The sequence below is a fragment of the Pyxicephalus adspersus genome, chromosome 4, assembly GCF_032062135.1.
Source record: "Pyxicephalus adspersus chromosome 4, UCB_Pads_2.0, whole genome shotgun sequence".
Lineage (NCBI taxonomy): Eukaryota > Metazoa > Chordata > Amphibia > Anura > Pyxicephalidae > Pyxicephalus > Pyxicephalus adspersus.
The window spans coordinates 129613499-129636079 of record NC_092861.1 but is presented as its reverse complement, the minus strand read 5'-3'; the positions used below and the strand labels follow the sequence as shown (position 1 = coordinate 129636079).

The following is a 22581-nucleotide window of genomic DNA, read 5'->3' as shown; positions in this document are numbered from 1 at the left end:
AGGAACAGAATAGCGAAGTGTGTACAGTGCTTGTAGTCTGTTACTTCCAGCTTCAGAAATATAACATCTGTATGCAGCTAAATAATTAGGATTCCCCTCACTTTCTTCCAGGGTGACCCTGCCACCAGGACACAGAATAAAAATGTGAAAGGGAGATGCACAGAGTAATGTCACCTCTGGCAGCCATGGCCAATACATACACATTTATACACCAAACTTTTCCTATGAGTTCCTATGAATGAACTTGTCTGACCCCCCTCCTCAGACATGGGGCACCACCTGCCTATACCAGACCTCTGACAGGGCTTTAGGTGTACAAAGGTGACAGTTCATGGAGGATGTGAGATGAGGAAGGGCCACTCCTCCCCCCCGGTGTCACCACACCCCTCCCTGGATAAGCCTGACTGACTAGTTGGCTACCTGTGGCGGACCCATGTATCTGCTTCATGAGGGCACCACAGCTGCGGCTGACACCTTCACCTCCATGGCTGCCGGTGACACCTTCTCTTCAATGGCTGCCGGTGACCCCTCCATAGCAGGACACAAGGCTGCGGGTCGCTGCAATGGGACGCACAAGGCGCCCCGGACTCATCTCAATGGAGTTTGTAAGAGGAACGGCTTCTCCAGTCCCGTGCAGGTGAGAGGCGGCCGGTGCTCGGCCATACAGGGCGGACATCACCCACCTGTCCTGGGGGGAGTTATGGGAGGACCCCAGCTGGGCTTTATAGGGTCGCCATTTATTATATCCTGGGCAGCACCGGCATTGCTAAGGTTAATGTCTGGTTGCTGTGGGTTACCTTGTCCTGCATTATTATGGAGTTATGTGTAAAAATAAACTTGTGGGAAAAGTTCACTAACAGAAAGCAACTTTTTATTGTAAATTGGTGAAGAGTGATATCTGGTTGCTATGGTGTACAGTTTTACTAGGTAATATCTGGTTGCTATGACGTATACCAATATATGGTAATATTTGGTTGCTATGGAGTACAGAATCACTAGGTAATATCTAGTTGCTATGGTGTAAACCATCATAGGGTAATATCTGGTTTCTATGGTGTACAACTCTCTTGCTAAGGAAAGGTAAAATGGGTTTGACCATTTCAGGGTAAAATTTAGTAGCTATTTAGAACATCCTAGGGTGAGGTGCAGTTGCTATAGGTTACAGCACCATTGATGTTTGTGTTTCCTGACATAATCCCGTGGATTTAGCCCTGAATGTGACTTTGTGTAATCATTCTAAAACTATCCCTGTGAACGAGGAAGCAAATGAGGAAGTTCCAGTATTTCAGTTTTCAGCTGGTTAGCTGTAGTGTAATACAGGAAATTCCCCTGGTTGCCCATAGCGACTATTCAGCTTCCAACTGTCATTTCTGCTCTGTAGCTGTTGTGTGATTGAATGCTGAGAACTCCTGAGGGAAAAAGGGAGCATTTGATTGGTTGCAACATAGCTGGGCTGGTTTACACAAACACTTTGCCGGTATCATCCAACCAATGCTGACTGTTTAACAGATACAGAGGAGCTGATGGTTGCTACCATCAACCGCTTCACCTTTGGAAATCCAACTGTCAGATCTTCTCCTGTAAACTGTCACCGGTCTGGTTTTATGTCCCAATCCCTGACTTCTGATTGTTTTTTTGGGGCTGCTTGTGTACAGTTACCATGGTGACCCTACAACAGCCCCTCTGATGGTGACTATTCAGATTGTAATCTGTGGACATCCACTCATTTCTTGTCCTCCTGTGGTGTTTGTTGTAAAACAATCAGTTCCCTGTGTTTTGTCATCACACAAACACAACACAAAAAAATCTAAAATTTCCATTTTTCATAACACACACACACACACACTCTCTCTCTCTGCGGTTCCTTTATCTGTCCTGGCACATGCTATTTACATTCCACCGAGTGTAGCACTGATTGTATGATGTCACATCAATTGACATGGGAAACATGCAAATATGAATTTTATATATATCTCTATATTCAGGGTTCTCTTCACTTGGAGACCAACCAATATTGGGGGGGGGGGACCCAACCATTTTGGGGGTCTTCACACAGAAGTTGGCGGGTCCGGTAAGAATGACACAGAGATAATACCAATGATCGGCATGAGTAGTCACAGCTGTACACCCTGCTGCCCATCAGAACCCCCCCTTCCCCAACTTGAGTAGATGGCAGGGGGGCTGTTGTTGTCCCATGTCTGACCAATGATAGGATGGCGTGGGAGCTGCTGGCATCTCCTGATATCCTTCAGGCTGCTGGTGTTGTCTGATGACAGCTTGGCAACAAGTGAAAAGTTCCAGGTGATGCAACCAGCTATCAGACACTGGGGAGAACACTTGTGTATTTCCTGAAAATTAATCTGCAGCTTTTTTTCCTTTCCCAGTCCTCCCCCCATCAATATTTCCTTTTACATTAAAATCCTATTATGGAACCACTGATGTCATCACCGGATCTCTGTGCTTCTCCATGCAATGTTGGCAGATGTGAGAGACTGGCAGGGTGCTGTACATAGCTGTCTGAAAACATCACAACACCCTGCCTCAGTACTGTTCTCAACCCCCTCCCCATCTAGATAGGGCTTTAATATGGAAATGTTGCCAGTCTAAATCTCTCTAGCAGAGCACTGAAAAGGGGTCGTAATCCTTCTATCCGAAACAAGCTAAAAGTTTTGTCTTTTAAGACTTTGTTCTCTGCAAGTATCACCTGTTTTATCATTGTTCAATCAATACAATCCGTCGGAGCTGATTATTTCTTTGCAAGGAATGGTCAGTCCAGGGGTGTGAAGTCCAAATGAACCCATGGATATGCAATAGGTTCATGTTATGTTTTTTGACCACAGTCATCTTATGTCTGCCATTTCCCTGCTGCCATAGACCATGAGTGGGAGCAATGCTCGGGCTTCCTCATTTGCCTTGTTCTCTATTTACCATTGCCAATGGGATTGCTTGTGTTGCAGTTTTGTTTCTTTGTGTGGGTGCCTGAAGCTGGTCATAGACTGTACAGAGCAGGAATGATATGACCGGCCCCAGGCATCTCCACTATACAGAAACATTCACCCGGGACGTTTGTGTTTACCCCAAAGAACAAAGCACACTCGGTGGAAGACCTGTTTATCCAGGGGACAGCATGAGCAATCAGACCGGCTTTTCTAACCTGTCCGCCCTCTTTGCTATGAGAAGCCTCAGCTGATGTCTGCAGATGTCACCTGATCTGTCCAAAACACTGAGGGCCCCATCCATTGTATAGCTGTGAGGGTCCCAATGCTGATCAACCTTTACCTGCAGTCTGGTTTTCACTGCACATAAGAATCCGGAATTGGAATCCTAAAAGTAACTTATCTCAGCAGGAATGCCCGCACCTCGCCTAAACAAACATACCAGGGAGTTCCATCACACCAGAGACCTGACTGTGTTTGGAAGGGTTGTCGATTTCTAAATCTGTCCATACATGTGAAGATTCCATAGGTAACAAACAAACAGCGGTAAATACTGCCATACACACAATCAGAATACAAAAAGAGGAAATTAGATTGCTACACATAACAAAACTGAAAAAGTTTTTTCTAAAGAGATTGTCACACATAAATGAATAAACTGCATTGTGGCTAGAAGGGTGAAGATGGTGTTCAGTGGTCAAATTGTGCAGGTAGGTCCTAACTGCATCTCATGTATGTGTTCACCTGGAACTATAAATCTAATTCTCCCCATCCATTCATTAATTTATAATTAGTGGAGCTGAGATTCGATTACATATAGCTGTCTATGGGCAGTCTGGTGTGTTGCTGAAATCTCACATAGTTTAGAGTATGGGTGGCAAACTCTGGCCCAAAAGGTCTTTTTTTTTGGCCCCCAAAGGAATCCTAAATATGAACTGCAGCTGGCCCATCGCTGCATTGAAATAGAGCCGCTACTACAATTCCTGGCATCACTCGCGTTTATAGACCAGCGGGCTCTCTGCCTATGCGTGGCCCCACATAGGACTGTTTTATAGAGGCAAATAATGCCGGGAATTGTAGTAGTCGTGCTATTTCAATGAAGAGGAAGGTCCAGCGGCGGGCCACTTATAAGATTTAGCTCCACCTTGGCCACATCTGGCATTTCCAGTACTCCCCATCAGCTGGTACTTTTCCTTGCTATTCCAAGGCATGGACTTGAATGGTTGGATTTTCGTAGAAGAAGTTTGTTATTATTATTAGAATTATTATTATTACTATTATATTAGTAGAACATTGTTATTATTATTGTTAGCCTGTGCAAAAAGGTCACTGTTGTAGGCTACAAATTGGAACGAGGCATAAGATTTTTTCTTAAATAAAATTTAAAAAAACTTCTTATGCCTCGTTCTCAATTATAGGCTTGTTCCAGATTGAATGTGAAGCAAAACCTCTTTGTTTCTATATGAAAAGGTTTTATATCTAATGAGAAGGAAAAACTTCCTCAAATGTTTCAATAAATTTCAAGGTTGGCCCATGACTTTGTCTAAGTTTTTAATTTTGGCCCACTGTGTATTTGGGTTTGACACCCCTGGTTTAGAGGTAAGGACCAAGCTCAACAGCAGGGCCCCTTTTTTGTGGAGGGGTTACTGGGTAATTAACCTGGGGGTCCCCAACTTGTCCAGGGCTCAGAATGACAGGGGTACAGGGAGCTGCAGTGCTGTGCATTTATAACCCCCGCTATATATTTGTCCAGGGGCACAACTTTTTATAGCCTGAGTATTTAAAACAAATTGTTTTTTTTTTTTGCTGGCTAGCTTGGACTGGGGACCCCCTACGTTTTTTTCCAAGGGAACCTATCACCTACCCCAGTATAGGCAATGTGAAAATTCCCATTAGGAAGCACTGATCCTCTGCTATAGAAATGTTTTACAGTCCTATGAGTGTAAATATTTTACTGATTCTTTTATGTATGCACTGCCTTCAGTGTATACAGCTCCATTCTTTTTGTAGGTAGCTGTGTGCTGGTTTCATACATAGTTATGTAGTTGGTAAAGGTGAATAGGAGCCGGGTCAATTACGCAGGGTCAATGCCACTCCCGTACCACCCCACTGTTTACCTGGGAGAGAACTTCTTTCCTGCACTGAATGATCTCATATTACACAATCAGGCGGTGAGCTGAATCACCTGCACACATTCTATGGGTAATGTTATCGTCACTTTCCAGGAATCTCAGTTCTATGATTCTCCATGAAAATGTCAGAGATGGAAAAAAACAGCAAGAGCAAGATTACAGAAAAGTATTACATATTTTAAAAAGTACAGAAATGTATTTTCAGCCAGTTTAAGGTTTTTATTGACAGAATATCAAAGAACAAATCCAGCACCCAAAATGGATTTCTTCATTTAGTGTAGACCTGGATAGGTTTCAGACCCCTATGAGTGCTATCTAAATCTTCCCCCACAGATGGGACAAACAAGATACTAGTCATCAAACTATATTCAATATGTGTATGGATAAACACCCGGCTGTTTTTGGGAGGTTACTGAAAAGTGGGGTCACAATACAGGGGGTACCACCCACTTACAACTTCTTCCCACCCAGGTTAAACAAATTTCTGGGGAGAATACAGGACAGCAAGTAAACTGTGACAGGGGTCCTAATCTTTCTACCCTCTATCTAAAGCTTCATTCAGTCCAAAGCACATACTTGGACTTTAAATTGATCCTCTCCCAGTGCCTGACAAAGTTACAATTAAGGTAGCAAGTGGAGGAACAGCATGATACAATCCTATTCAGCTCTACAGGCTGGTTGAATAGTGGGGTCCCCCACCCTCTGACCCCCAATGGCTGATGTGGGTCCTCCTGCTGATCACTAGTAACTTAGGCTGAGTACACATGTGAAATAACTGTCATTGGAAAGGATCCTTTACAACAACAAAAGACTGCTCAATGCATGAACATGTGCTGTACATATGGGGCAGTTCTGCTTTATAGAGAGGGGAGAACAACGGAGCAGCACCCCGCTGTGCTCTTTCCCCTTCACTTTAATTACAATCGCTCCTCATTTGTGGATCTGCCAGGACACACAACGAGTGCTGTGCACACACCAGATTCCCGTGTGATATCAGCCCTGAGGCGATTAAAGGATGAGATTCATCTGGTGTTTGTACGTAGCCTTAAAGAGGAGTCAATAGGGGAGCCACAGAGGCAGGTGGGGGACATTTGGAAATGTGGAATATAGAGCAACTTTATTACCAGGTCACTAGACAGCTAGGTATACCTTCTTACTTCTCATAATACTTTTGTTACCAATAAATGCTTGTAAACCCCCTGACAGGGTCACTTTAAGTGAGGTTGGAGCTACAGACTACAGCAGGTGTGCTAGCCCTGTAAAATCTTTGTGGTTTACCTATGTCCTGGTGCCAGTCTCTAGGGGCCATTGTAGGCACACCCTGCTTCTTGCAGGGCCAGACTATTTACTCTGGAAGATATCACACAAATGTTTCTTTTAAAATTAGGCTACATACACACGTCAGATAATTCTTGTCTGATTATCGCTTAAGGGCTAGTTTTGGATGAAAATCTAACGTGTGTATGGCACTCTTCCGACAACATTTATGGATCCATCCTGGTGGATACACAACCGACGGACAAACACCATGCACGTGAAGGGGAGAGAGCACAGCAGGGTGCCGCTCACTCGTTCTCCCCTCTCCATAGAGCATAACGGTGCTGTATGTACAGCGCTCGATCATGCATATTTCAGTCTTTTGTCATCGGAAAGGATCGTGAAAGATCCTTTCCAATGACAAAAATCTAACGTGTGTACCCAGCCTTAGCTAGGAATGTAAAGCCCACAAGTATTAGACTTTTTACATTCATATGCAGATATGTTAAACAAGGATTGTCTGAGCAGTGACTGCAGCTCTGTAACCATAATACATCTTTTAATGTATTTTTAATTGCAAGCACTGTAAGCATCTGATTGTGATTTGGTTTTGACCTCTTGCATTCCTTGTACAGCATAGTTCAGACAGGGAGAGGGATAAGCAGCAATAAACCAATCGGTCATGCAGCAGTTTTGTATGGTAGAGCTGGTTGTTTCCAAAAAAAAAAAAACATGAAAGGATAATGCCTGTACTAAGTATAAATGTTACTGTGCGTAGCCTTATGTTGCTTTACATATGACACACCTTATTTTATTACTCAGATTTTCTCTGTTAACAGTGGAGAATAGGCACTAAATGACCAAACTGGCCACATGGTCCCATGGCCCCCAGGCTATATGTTTCTTGAAAACTACTGGTTAAATATTAGAGAACAAATGTTTTTTTTCTTAGAATGTTTTTTCTTAGAAATCACATGTGACAGCTATAAAATGTATGCAGAGTTCTTCAAAGGCGCGTGGATATGACTCATCGCTCATCTGATTAATTTCATCATCGATTTCAAAAGTTTTCTTTTTTTCTTGGTATTCTTGTCTCTGTTATCTTTTAAGAAGAACATTAGGTGAATATATGTGCATGTGTGTGTTGTGTATGTATATATGTGCATGTGTGTGACATATTCAGCACATGGGGGTCTATTTAAAAGCAGTGAATCTGACATTCACTAAATCATTTCCTGGTGGAGAATCAATTACTGCCATTGAAACGCATGAACCTGGAAGATTCTCCACCAGGGTTTGGTATGTATCGTATTCCTTTTTTAGATACTTGTAATGTTTTTGCCCACAAAATAAATCATTTTTTGTCGAGTATAGTGTGTATTATATAGTTACTATTAGCCATCAAGTTCTGCTTCCCCCGCCTCCTAGATTGTTAGCTCTTCTGGGCAGGGTCCTCTCTTCCTCCTGTGTAATTGTCTGTATCTGTCTGTCATTTGAAACCCCTATTTATTGTACAGCGCTGCATAATATGTTGGTGCTATATAAATACCGTTTAATAGTAATATTAATAGAAAGAGGTGGCAAGATTGAGGCAAGCAGCCATCTTTTCTATCGGCTGGTTTGCTGCTGTGATATGAATAGTGGGAGCTGAGCCTACATCTCCAACAATAGAGACATGTCTGAGTTTTTATTCTACAAAGGCAACCAACTATAAGCAGGCAGCGCTGGGCTTTTTTCATTAGAAAGACCAACTTGCTCAGCATGTCATTAGGACTCCCTGTTTTGCATTTTGCTGGTGTAACTTAGTTAAAGTTAAAAGCATCTTCGACTAGTAGGGAGGCTGACTGTGGTGATAATTTTTATTAGGCCATTAATTGAGACTTAGTATTTTTTTATATACCATGGCATCATAGATTTACAGTTTTAAAATACCAGGGTGCCTTATAACCAGAAATGTTCAAGAGTTCCTCTGCATTTAAAAGTTTGAGAAAAGCTGTCCTAGAACAACAACACTGTCCGCGTGTGAATGGGGTGTTGTGAGTGTTTTCACCCTAGGATGGAAAATGTGTTACCGGCGGGATGAAAGAAGAAAAAAACTGACAAAAGAAAAATATTGCAGCCACTTACAGCCTACAAGCAGGCTGATGATGCAAACAAATTAGAAAAAGGGGGGTATTTTTATTCAGAAATGTTTTGTAATAAATTCCTGTAATAGGCACAGAATGGTGGTGTAACAATAGGGTGTCAGTTTTGGAGAACTAAGGTTAGTCACTATATGTTATGTGTCCTGTTCATCAGATAGATGTATCAGTGACAGGTGAATACAGTGCTATTGGTTGTGTGCAGAACTGTTTGAACACCTTTGTAGCTCAAAGCAAAACTTAACCCAGTTGTAGACAACACCATCTTCTCCTTTCTTTCCTTCTACATCCCAATCTTTGGCCTGGCCAGGATGATGTACCTGCCACATAGGCACGGAGTTTCATTCAGTCCCAACACCTGCAAAGGAAGCCAGGATTACTGGGTATACCTAGCAAGAAATTTGAAAGCTGGACAGCAATCGGGCGGGTAAGAATAATTATTGCAGAAGGGACATCTCCCGTCCTTTTCTGCAATAAATAACTGCCTGATACACAACTTTCAAAGTGGGACTATAGTTGCACTTTAGGAAGCCCAGTTGGTAAAGTATTGTAGAAAAGACAACAAGGAAGAATGTTTAAATTTTGTATATTGGCATAAAATACTGATAGCAGAACAATATTTGGCAAAGCCGTATATTCCACCTTCTGAATATTTTTTTTTGTAGAAAGGTTAATCCTGGGTGTAATGGCTGCCAGGCAAGTATGCAAAAAAAAATTCTGAGGTTTACTGAACTTGTGCAAACATCAGAGCTCTGTAGAATCTGAGAACGGTGGATTACCTAGAACCAAATTTAGGTGAAAAAGGTCTTCATGATCTCACAAAGGCTAGATGTTCATTCACAACAACAAACTTTTAAACTACTAATGCCACTGCAACCTGTATAATGACAGTGTTTTACTTTAATATTGCAATTCTAGGCTAGAATAACATAGTTAAAGAATATTTATTCTTAGTATTTATTATTGGACATAGATAGATACACAAATTAGTCATAGAGTTACAGTCAAGTTACTGGATGATTCCAAATTTATCCTGGGGATTTACACTGACCTCTGGGCACTATAGGGTGGTGTTATTTGGCTTTTAACATGCAGATTGTATTTACCAGAGCATTTTTTGTCACTCTACAGAATGGAACAGCAAATGGTGGCTTGTACAAGAGGGAGTTCAAGGAGTCCTTTGAAGAAGCTCCAATGTACGTCGCTGTGCTTACCTACATAGGATTTGGCGTTGTCACTTTATTTGGCTACTTTCGTGACTTCCTGAGAGCATGGGGACTTGAGAAATGTCAAATGGCAGCAGAAAGGGAAGAACAAAAAGTAAGAATGTAACACCCTCTGGGGTAATATGTTGGTAATGTTTTAAATCTTGCAGCTTGTGCTGGTCATTAAAATGACTGCACCATCCATAGGAATCTGTATTTTCCAACTTTCAAATTTCTGTTCAAGATTACAAATTATAGCTCAGCTTTGGTTGGATGATATCAGCAGCTCATAGACGTTTCCTCTGGTCCCACATTATTATCAAATTTTGTGTTTCCTATTATTGTGTAGCAAAATCAACAGGGATGTGCTCATCTTCTTGACTTTTGTTTATGTGGTTTCCTTTTAGCAATCCCAAGTAATTATGTCTAACATGAAAGTCAACCAAAATATAAATTGTCAGCAGCGGTATGTTAAATAATTACTCATTACATGTATGTTTGTATAAATGTAGGACTTTGTGCCTCTCTATCAAGACTTTGAAAACTTTTACACAAGAAACTTATACATGCGTGTCCGTGATAACTGGAATCGGCCGATCTGCAGTGTCCCGGGGCCTCGATTCGACCTCATGGAGCGAGTTACAGACGATTACAATTGGTCATACAGGTGACTACATTTGCCATTACAAGTCTGTATAACAAACCACTAAGTCAGCCTTTCTTGACCTTTTTAAGAATTGGAAACTCTTAAAATAACTTGAAGGATCCCTTTCTTTAATTCCTATATACAACTTACAGTACATTAGTGTGGTGGTCAGTAGGAAGAATGCATCTTACATTTCTGGAAGAATGTCACTCTTACAGATAGCCAAAAAGATTATTGGTTAGTTAAACTGACCTGAGAGGCACAAATTGCCAAACTCTCAAGGATACCCTAGCAACCTCTGGAGGAAAGTTGCTAAGGTTCCACAGAACTCTGGTTGAGAAACACTGCACTATTCAGATATTTATTGTGCTGACAAATTGAACTGCTGCTTATAGTATTTTATTATTTCTTCTTTCCCTTTTCTTTTCATTTGTGAAGTTTCAATGAACATGACAGATAAATTTACTTTAGTTTTGAAATCAAAACCAATTCTTTTTTTGTTTATTTGTTTTTGTTTATTACATTTTTTGTAAAATATAACAACATAACATAAACCAACACAAAATATAAACAAAAAAAGTTACAAAAAATACAATGTACAGCAGCTCAAAGTTACAAACTATAAGTTATGGCAAGTGAACATACAGGTTCAGATGTATTAACAATATGTAGGCAATATAGAGAGACAAGTAACACATTTACAAATTTAAATATAAACTAAACATAAACCAGAGGTTTCTTCAAAAGAAGGAAAAAGGGAATTGACTGTTTAAAACTGATGTTACATGTTCAGGTCAAGTGGGGGCACAAAAACCATCAAGTAAGGAAGGAGTAATATTGGTCCCACATGACCCATTCTAAACGGGAAGATTTTTATTTGTTGTTTGATATGTCCACTTTTGTCTACGTTTGAGATAAAAATTCACAAACTCCTCACATAATAAACAAATGTTTAGTGCATGGCAATGGTGACACAATATCTAAAAAACAAAGATGTCAGAACTCTTCAATTCTTTGAAAATCCCTTTACTCTGATTCCATACCAACACTGTTTTTGGGGGGTGCATTAGTCACCTTTATCGCAGTCACAAACAGTGACCAAATACACAAAAAATCTACTTAAATACATCCTAATTACAAATGGGAAAATATTAGCCCAAGTAAGGACAGCCCACAAACAACCATCACTTTACCACAGCCTCCAGGGTTCCAAATAATACAAATAATTATAAATGACATACACTAGCAACCCTATCATTTGAATGATGAGTGGTATACGTACTTCCCTGCAGCTTTTCCAAAACTAGAATAAAGCCATGGGCAGCTGTAATGGGCCCTAAAGCCAAACATGATACTGTTGAGACTGGTCTGCATTGCCCTAAACCCACCCATTATGTATGCCAGGTAAAAACATTTGAAAAATATGGGTTTGTTTACATCAAAACATGCATCTTAGTGCTTGCATATATCACACATATGCTGACATGCCTTACAGTGTTGTGGTAATTTGCATTGCAGTGAGTTTTCCTTTTTTTTTCTTCACATTTTGATGCATCACTGCACTTTAGAAAAATCAAACACGCTCTACTTTTTTTGGCACACAGTAATGCATCACCATATGACTTCTCTACCCTACATTGCTGGTTTGCACAAAACCTAAATGTTTAAATCGGATTGGTGGGTTTGAGGTAAAAAGGATTGGTTGATCAATAAACCTTAAAATAATAGCTAATTAGAAAATGGAAAATGCTGAGGCTGTCCTAGTGTTGTAAACCTAACCTACTTTCTCTTTTCTTCAGTATATGAGGTCAGGTAGTAATAAGGGAGCAACTGTTATGCAAGGCATTGGGATTTTTATTTGACTATATTGTTGTCAAAGGATTCACTGTACTACATATTTGATATTGGATTGTTAGTACAATAATTTTCACCAGTACCTGAAATATTAATCATGACAGCAAAGGTGGTTTTGACTTTATTAGCATGGTTAACCAAGTGACAAAAAAGTGTTGCTTGTGAACTGTGGGAGAAGACAGGATAAGAAAGGTCACGATACCCACTTTTATTTTAACGGAATACATTAAACTGAGGTTTGAAAAACTTTGCATGAATACCAAACACTTTTTTTCACAAAAAAGTTGCCTATTCATCACAGCTTTAGTTTTTATTATTAAGATATATTTCTGCAATAACAGGGAAATAGTCAGATATTATTTCCCAAAAAAAACATTACATAATATTGGGTTTTGCCTATAGCATTTTCATCATAAAACCTATGTTACATGTCATCTAATACAGCTTAGGGGACCATGATTTGCCCATAGCATTGTCATAATAGGACCTATGTTACCTCTCGTCTAATCCAGTTTAGGGGACCGTGATTTGCCCATAGCATTGTCAAAATAAGACCTATGTTACCTCTCGTCTAATCTCATCTAAAATACATGACCGTGTTTAGCAGTCTGTACTGTAGCTGTAAAATATATCCTTCTTCCTCATACTTAACTTCTGTGTTTTGATACCATATACCATGTGAATGCATCCATGTTATTTATATCTTGCACGAATGTAGAGGATACAGAGTTTCCCTATTGAAATGATTTCGGAATTAGTATAGCCAGTGGTTATACCTTCGTATTGTTTATGATGATATTAGTGAACGAAAACACTATACTTTGTTCTTCCAGTATTTATGAATGTCATCTCCGTTGCCCCTCCACACATACAGCCTATTGTCATGGCTGCTCCAGCAATTAGCATGTTGAAGTTTAGTTGTCACTTAACATCAAAGAGCAGCACTGTGGCAACAATCTTTCCACAATTTCCATATGGCCATCATAAAATAGAGTGTAGAAAAAACTGAACATAGTATATATGAAACATAAGGTCAAAAAAAATCAAAGACAGAGTGTTCAACTTCCTCACAGATCTTTTGTAATCAATATTAGAAGCAAGGTTAAATGTATACCCCATATCGTTTAGAGTTTCACATTTTTCACAATCCCATATATATTCTGGATAAGTGTAGTTTCCCTTTAACTGAGGTTACTTTGAAACTGAGGTTTCTCAACCATTCAGCACTAGACTTGAATGGGGAGACTTGTCCTCCATTTACCTTTAGTGCTGAATGGCTGATTGCCTAAGAAAAGGGAAGCCCTGATGACAGCTCAAGCATTATCAGGGTTTCCCTTTTCTCAGCCAGTTGTGGCGCTTTGCTCTCCTGATTGCTCCTGCAGCCCTAGTGGAGTGGGGTTCTACTGTGTGTGTGTGTATATGTATGTGTATGTGTATGTATATATATATATAATCATGCAGTGCATTTAGCGCTAGAAGCCTAATGTGATTATCATGTCTGTGAAATAATTCTTTATTTCCTGAGAGATACAGTAGGACCTTTGCTTTGTCCCCTAATGTACGCAAAAAAAAAAATGAATGCACCCAGCAAGGACTATAATCTGTAATGAATTACATTTTCATTCCTGGGTTTTAATTATATTTAAATATATATTTGCTCGTGTTATTTTAGGTACACAGGAAAAGTCATAAAGGACGTTATAAATATGGGATCATATAACTACCTTGGCTTCGCAGAGAACAATGAAGAGTCACTGGACTCAGTGCAGAATGTAGTGAAGACTCACGGAGCTGGAGTTTGCAGTACCAGACAGGAAATGGGTAAGGAGGATGACCATGGTCTGTGTGGTGTGCCTGGTTTTTGCCCTGTGAAAAATAGCCGTTGCTAGGTTTTGTTAAATATGTAAACTGCTAATTGCTTTATGTTCTTGGCCTAAGGGAAAACTGCAATTAGGTCATGTGCACATTACATGTTAAACATTGTTACGTACAGACTCTCCTACATGCCTCTCTGTACTTGTTTGAATGATTCATAAAATTACAACAACTTCTCATACCTATAAAACAGATTTAATAGACATGTACTTTTCCTTTTCTTTTCTTTTTATAAGGCCGTAAAAAAAAAAATTCTGTGTATTATGTGTTTACAATGTTACATTATCAACAGACTTCTCAAAACTGTAGAAAAACCTGTTTGTATTGTTGAATGGTTTATTCTTGTGTGACATCCCGTAAACTCTTTGACACAGACACTGGCTAGGTATGGACATAGGTATGTCAGTCTTTCCCAACCTTTTTACCACTTAGGAACCCTTGAAATAGTTTTTTGGTTTTATGGAACCCCTCTAAAATTATTAGAGCTACAGCTGATGGCAATTTAATGTGATCAGTAGTTGTAAAAAAACAAAAACAGTGAAAATTGTACTGACATCTGTATACTGATGGTCAGAATAGAAACGACCCTGATATTGTTGGTCAGCATAGAAATGACCCTGTACATTGGTAGTCAGTATGAAAGTGGTGATGTATATCAGTGGTTATTGTGGAAGTGAATATCCCATTCATCATGGGTGTACACACAAACCCATTCATCGGTGGTCAGTATAGACACAATTGTTTACATTGGTGATCAGTATGGAAGTGATCCTGTAAGTTTGTGGTTAGTGTGAAAATTATCTTGTACATCCGGGGTGATTGTGGAAGTGACCGTTACATTGTTGCTGAGTGAAGACACAAGCCCATGCATTGGTGGTCAGTGTAGATGCAAACCCATGCAGCAAATCTATGCATTGGTGGTCAGTGTAGATGCAAACCTATGTATTGATGGTCAGTGTAGATGCAAATCTATGCATTGGTGGTCAGTGTAGATGCAAACCTATGCATTGGTGGTCAGTGTAGATGCAAATCTATGCATTGGTGGTCAGTGTAGAAGCAAACCCATGCATTAGTGGTATGTGTAGGTTGGAGAATTGTCCATGCTCTCTGTCACTGCTTTCTTCTCAAGGAACCCATCTGTGGACAAACTTCAGAATACCACAGAACCCTGGTTGAAAATGCTAGTTTATAGAAAACCCAGAATGCAAAATTTCTTTCAAAACATCTTTCTAATGAACTCAAAAGCTATTGATCTGTACAACAGCTAAACAGTATTTTCTGCAATGGTTAACAGTAGTGGCCCTATAACTTTTTCATGATCGTTTCCTTTCCTTGCTGGCAACTTACAATCTTCAGCTTTTCTATCAGCAAAAAAAGTGAAGCCCCACTTATCCAGTTGGAAAAGGAATAAAACATGTAAGTGGGTGGGAATTTCCTTTTAACTTTTTAGTGATCTTGCTGCTGATGAGAAATTATCAGCTAGTGTAACATGGCCTTAACTGTTGTTCCCATAGCATGGCACATGGCAAGGTACAGCTTGTTGTCAGGAACTGAGCTTGCTAGGAACAGGAGAGGAAGCTTAGCAAGACATATGTAGAGAGAAGATTCTATATATGTAATAAGCACATATGAACATGTATAATTATGGACCTTGTATAAAAACAAAGATTTTAGTGCTTGTTCACGTAAACAGTGAGGTTGCATCATGGTCGCTGTTTTGTCACCACTGGCAACCCTGTCCATGGTCCTGCTGCTCCTGGTGATGTCTTACTCCTCAGACATAGGGAATTCCCCTATGTGTCTGGATTGCTACCACTCAGGATCACCTACCACCAAAAACACTCCATGATGTTAAATTAGCATGGCAACAAGGGCTAGAGAGCTGCCTGGAAATTGTTGCTTTCACTGTTAAGATTAAAACTGCTGACCAAACTAAAAAACAATAATAAATGTTTTCATATGTAGTGGTGGCCACACTCTCATTAGCTCTGCTTTTTCAGTAATACACCATGGTTGTGTTTTCTGGCTCCACTGTTTGCTTTCACATACTCATCTTAAACTGCAGAACCAGCATGGAATGCTTAGAGACCATTTGGGAAACCCCTGGATCCAAAGGGCAGGTTCCATCTTTTCTTGACTAAAGGACAGAGCATACTGGCAATCATGACATTAAACCCATCCATACTCCGATGCTTGCGCAGTGTTGGCCACAGGATCACATTCTCATGGAGAGGTGATTGCAGAAGGTCACTTGCTGACTTGTCCACTCAGAAATTCAGTGGAAATGCAAAATAAGTAAATTCGAGACCATAAAGAATTGAATAAAAGCTATGTATATAATTCTGCTGCAGAGTAGAACAAACACAAAATCACGTTTTGAGTTAGGTACCCTTTACATTTCTGAACACTGAAAGGATTGTCTAGATGCAGGGGGTAAGGTAAAAATATCTTCTTATGCTCGAGGTATTTATTTGATTCACCAGTTGTTTGTCATTTTGTTAAAGGATGGAGGAGGTCTGACGTAATAGGCAAATATTTAGTTTTAGTACACAGTCTGCTTTACATAAACCTGCAAAGCACACAGTTACATTGTAAAGTATATCCAAATCATAAACTCTTTTTTCTGTTCTGGTTACAACCCGAAGGTATGTGTTTTTTTCAGTTTTGGTTCTGATAACAGTGGACACCAGGACATATAGTATAGCGGGAAGAGGAAATCCCCCTAGCAGGGGCACAGACAGTGCAGAAATCTGGCAGGAGTTTTAACTCCTTATTACATAGTTTACAATCCACTGAAATTAGTTTTTAACTTTTTACAAAATTAAATGCTGTTCTGCTGTTTTTGATCCGATTGTAACACTGTACTAATATTGTATTTCAATAGAACTTCCCCAAGTTATAATGGATGTGTGTTTATTCTTTACAAAGAACATAGTAGACCTATATGTGTCATAGTGCTGGAAGAGAATTGTCTCCATACATTTTCCTCATATTCTGAATTCCACCTCAGTGTATGTGATAGTCCTGTTGTCAGGTGTACAGGCTGAGTTACAATGTTCTGTCATGTGGAATGTCCAATTAAACTCTGTTGAACTGAGTTCACTCTGGGATAATTAGGTGAAGGGTGTTGGCTATAATCTTCCATGTTCCTATTATCCGGGATTATTAAAGCACATGTTAATTACAGTATTCTTTTTCAGGGCATTTGGATAAACACCAAGAGCTGGAGGATTTGGTGGCGGATTTTCACAATGTAGAGGCTGCAATGGTATTCAGTATGGGTTTTGCCACAAACTCTACAAATATCCCGGCACTTGTTGGAAAGGTAATTTTTATTATCTATAAAAGTTATTTATCATCTGATCTGTGCTTGACATGATTAATAATTGGACAGGAGGTATAAGCCTAAATAGATTTAGCAAACTGACAGGTTTCAGTGTTCTTACCAGACCCTTTTTAGCATTTTTCAGTAATCACCTGACTGTTTTTGGGTGGTTACTAAAATGTTAGGTCACAATACAAAAGCAGCCACCTGCCTACAGCTTCTTCCTACCCAGTTTAAAAAAAAATCTAGGGAGGACACTGGGTTTAATTAAAGGTATCATGTCAGTATGGCTTCTACTCATCATAGCCAAAAATTCCTAATGGCACTAGAGGCTGCTGACCTGATAACCTGACTTCGGGAAAAAGGCTAGCTTTATTACAAGTGTATTTTTTGTCCAGGGAGGGGGCTCAAACCCCAAACCAAATTCAGGTAGTCATTCGAAGCGCCATCATCTGATCAAAACTTTTGTTCTACTAGGTAATAGATGTACTTTTTAATAACTTTTCACATCTGCCAGCAATTCAGAGTGCTAACAACTTCCTATTAGGCTGACAGCTCTTCAGTGAAACTACATTTGTTTGAGTTCTCACCTGCTGAACTACAGAATACATTACCTTCTCTTTATTTCAATACCATAAGGGTACGGTGTTCTGCAATGCAGCAGGGAACACCTTAGGGTTGATAACACTGAGATTTCAGTGCAAAAGAGGCAGTGTTGTTAGCTTATTGAATTTCTGGCAGGAATAATAGGTAATTTCCTGTCTTGTTTCTTTAGAGATAGAACATAGGTAAATTTGAAGGTATTGCATATGTATTTTTGTCCAGGGATATACTTAAATATTAAGAATTCATAGTATTTTGGGGATACCTACTACAAATTTGAACAGTGACGGTAGAAACGCCTATAAAAGATAACCCCTCTCAAATGAAGCTAGCTTGTCACAGTAAACTTTTATGTATACACTTGATATTTGTATAACTTATTTACCATTACATACATATACTGACAATGCATTTTTTAGGACATAAATAACATATAGGCTGGGATTACACTACAGTAAGTTATGCACAACATGCATGGAACTAAGGATGCTCATTCATTTAATGGGCTGCCTATTAAAAGCACACAAAAAGGTGCGTGTACTATATTTTGTAACATTGTGCAACCACAACATAGGTACACCAACAAGTATTTTCCCCTGCACCCTTAAAAACTGCGGTAGCAGTTCCTATATCTTCATCCTTGCTGATGAAACATTCATCTTCTAATGTTAAATATAATTTTTTGGAATTTATATACATGTGCAGTTTACATATATATTTCTTGGTGGGAGGGGGGAGAGTGAGACTGAACAGATCATTTAATTCTATCCCGCAAATACGGTTATTTATGTTGTTATTTAATTTGCCTGTCAGTCTGTCAATAATTGCTTGCTGCCTTAGGATTAAGGTGAAACTAAAGGATAGAAAATTTTGTTTATTCCAAACTCCATGCAAGTAAAACTTCAGCTTTATATTTACATGCCATTACCTTGTCATACCTTGGTGTGACTAAACTGTGTTTGTCAGCAATCTCTCTAACACAAGTACTGCTACCAGGGAAATCTCTGCTGTATTTTTAGATAGATTTCCCCAGGTGACCTCATTCTAACTGCACCACATGTACCCTTTGTACACTACCTTTTTCACTATGCTGCAAACAAAGCAATTATTTTTGTTTGAAGAGGATCTGAGCATTTCTAGAGATAATTGGATACTAAAATTTTGCATTGCAGCTCAGAGTGAGCTCTCAGGGGCAGCATAAGCCTCTAGCGTTAGTCAAGCACAGGTTTGCCAGCCCCTATAATTTATTCTATTTATTTAATGCAGAATTACAGTAATAATAACAATCCTTTGTCCAATATTTTTAAGAATCTTGCTGCAATACTCAGCTTTAGTCTGGTGATGTTTTGATAAAAAAAAATTTATTCCGGCAATAGACAGCATTCCTGCTCAAGGTTGAATGACAACCAATGACGTTTGAATCACTTCCTGTGAGTCCAGGTTGTCATTGACATGCCCTTGAGCAGATCATCATGCTAGAGCTGCACTAATGCAGTAAAGAATGTAGCAATATACTGGAGGTGCAGCATGTTACAAATTTTCTGGTCAAGTTTGACCACTGTCAATCAATCACCCGGACATCACCCGGAAATTTATCAATTACACGGTCCCACTGTACCCCTACTTTTTCCAGCTGCATCATGATGGTTTGCCTGATTATACACATTAAAAAGTAATTCTCAGGCGTTTGCTCAATGCACACAGATCTTGTACACCCATCAGTTGGAAAGATTCTTTTCCACAAATCATTGGTCTTTGGTTGAGTAGAGTTAATGAGATTATGCTGATGGAGGATCTCACTTCAAGTCTCTATGATACTACAGAGAAATTTGTCCTGGTTCTACTGGACACTGTACATGCAGTCCCTGGATTACAGATGCCAAGTGGACTTTCCTTCATAGAGATGCTGGCTTATCTGTCAGATCCTTTGATCTTTTGCCTGGTCACTGGCATTTTAGTGTTGGTACAGTTTCTCCTTTAGTACATAATGATGTCCTTTCCTTTTCTGGTGTTCCCTAGATTTGGATATTTGTACATCTGCCAATATTAAGTGTGTTGTAGACCTCCACTTAAATTTTTGTTTCTAATGTGTTCTTCATTTATTTTTTTAATGGTTTCTCAGTATTGTATACTTTGTAAAACAATACACTTATTATTTCAATAAACTAGTAAAAATACTTAAATCTGACTTCGTGTCAGCCTTTTTATAATCCCCTGTACATGAACTATGAACTAGTATTTATATAATGTTGACATATTACGCAGCATTCACAAAGTCATGTCATTATCTGTCCCTCAAATGGGCTCACAATCTAATGTCCCTACTATAGTCATATATATTACCATAGTCTAAGATCAATTTTTTTGGGGGGGAAGCCAATTAACCTAACCACATGTTTTTTTTTTTTTGGAATAAGAATAAAAATTCATAATACATAAGAATTTGTATCATGTAAATCCAAGGACTGAATAAACATACAGTACAAATCCACAGCCCTCTAAATATGTAACTGTAAAGTAATTCACACCAAATAAAATTTAAAATATCCAAAATTATTTTGCTTCACTTGAAAACAGCACTGTGATGGTCATTTTTCGAAAACCGCTAAATAATTTAAAGTGTCCAGATGTTTAGTATCCAGCATTAATAATGCTTAATGTTTGTTTTTATTTAGTGATTCCCTTAAACCAAGTCATTCCATAATTAGACATAAACAACTCTTTTCTAATTTGTACTAATTAGTGACAACACTGAGGCAGAGTTTTCCCAGTAAGCCCAGTATTGTCTGTAGGGACATAAGAAAAATGACTAAGCATTTGGAAATAGTGCCTTTAATGAAAACAGATTACTGTATTTCCAGACACATGTGGTTTTAAAAGTGCATAAATATACACAGTGAGCATAATAACTGTTATGTCATCTAACAGAAAAGCTTTATTTTAATTTAAAAATATCTGAAAGAATGTACAAATTCTGTAATACTGAAATATTCATGCAAGTGGATTACTTGCATGGATATTTCTTTCATGGATACATCCAAGTGAATATAATAAAATATTCCTTATTTTTTCAGTGCAGGTTTCAATCTGATTGGAACAGCAGACTAATTCTAATACTACACTAAAAGATTCTACTCTCAATTTTATTTTTGATGGCTGTTCAATATGCTTTTAACCAATCAGTAAAAAAAGGAAAAACCATGTCTGGGTATTTTCAGTCAAGTTTCTGCAAATATTAATCCATGTGATTAATGATTAAAGCAGAGTTCCAGGTTTAAACAATAACAATAAATAATAAATGAAAACAACCTTGATTAAATACTCCCCTGATCTCTGGTGCTTCTTCTCTGTTGGGCACTGGTGTTCTTCTTGAATGACATCCACCACTCATTTAGTTCATGTCAGAACCATTTTGGACAGCATTGAAAACTACCTAGCACAGACACTGGAGCTAAAAAAGAAGGTTCATGTAACCAACCAGATTTATGGTAGGTATAAGAGAAATTGAAAAAACAAATACATGTGGCAAGGGAGTGGAGGTGAGCGGTTAAAGCAGAACTAAACTGTACGTTCTGTAGCAGGTGCCCCCATCCTATCCTATCCTTTTTTTTTTTTTTTTTCAGCTTCAGCCAATTTGGTTGGCCAGGCCGGAAATGTAGTTTCCACGCAGGTGCCCAGGAGTTAAATGCTAGGGAACCAGGAATTGGCAGGTGTCCCTGGGAACAAGCACTGCGCATGCTCAGCAAACTCTGACAAATGGGCAGTAATCAGGCAGGTAGGAACACTTATTGTGAAGGGACATCACCTCTCCCTTTTTGCAATAGCCTGCCTGGTGCAAGTTTTTAGTCCATTTTAAAAGCTGGATAGGTGCTATAAAGTATACCTACATTCAGGAAAATAATGGTAATATATTGCAGCTTACCACTTGTTTTTTTACCAATTTCTGTTTGATTTGCATAAATTAGGTATCTTGTTTTTTGAGGTTTAAATGCATTTTCTGCATCTACAGAAACATCTTGATCTTCCTTTCAAGCTATTTTCTACAAATCTCCTCACACCCATTTCTTTAAGACGTGAAGAGGAAATTATTAGGACATTGAGAAGTAACAATGCTGATACTGATACAGTCAAACTAGTGAGCATTGTCACTAGGACAGTGTGTTTTCAGGATCACCAGGTTTAAATAAATGGGAAAAAAGCCTTAAATAAAAGTGAATGCAGCCACATTATCTAGGAACTGAAAAGCTGTAATATATTGCAATTATGTTCTTGGGTTTATATAAACCTGTTGCTGAGCTAGACAAATAGAGAATGATCCTGTCTTTTAGCTTACATTGCTGGATTTCCCGTCCACCAGGGATGCTAGATTTTTAAATTGTATGTTCCTATTGTATTTGTGTGGCTTTCTGTAGGCACCCTGATTTCTTCTCACAACCCAAAAACGAACTGAAATGGAATTTAGTGTCTTCCCAAGCTTATCCTGGACTGTGTATGACTGCAGTGGGACATTAAAATGTTGGAAGCAGAGACGAATAACAATGTTACAATGTTAGTATAAAATGTTAGCACTATCTAATACGGTAAAAAAAAAAAAAAAAAAATTATCA

At 39.0% G+C, this 22581-nt stretch overlaps 1 protein-coding gene across 1 annotated transcript in view; it reads left to right on the top strand.

Annotated features, from left to right (window-relative positions):
* The first annotated feature begins 383 nt into the window (after positions 1-383).
* Positions 384-22581, top strand: part of LOC140329887 (serine palmitoyltransferase 3-like) — a 62931-nt gene continuing 40733 nt past the window's right edge. Inside the window, exons 1-5 of the mRNA XM_072410278.1 lie at positions 384-637; positions 9598-9786; positions 10184-10338; positions 13844-13992; positions 17247-17371. Of these exons, the coding sequence (XP_072266379.1) occupies positions 434-637; positions 9598-9786; positions 10184-10338; positions 13844-13992; positions 17247-17371 (822 nt within the window). The 5' untranslated portion in view covers positions 384-433. The remainder of the gene's footprint in view (positions 638-9597; positions 9787-10183; positions 10339-13843; positions 13993-17246; positions 17372-22581) is intronic.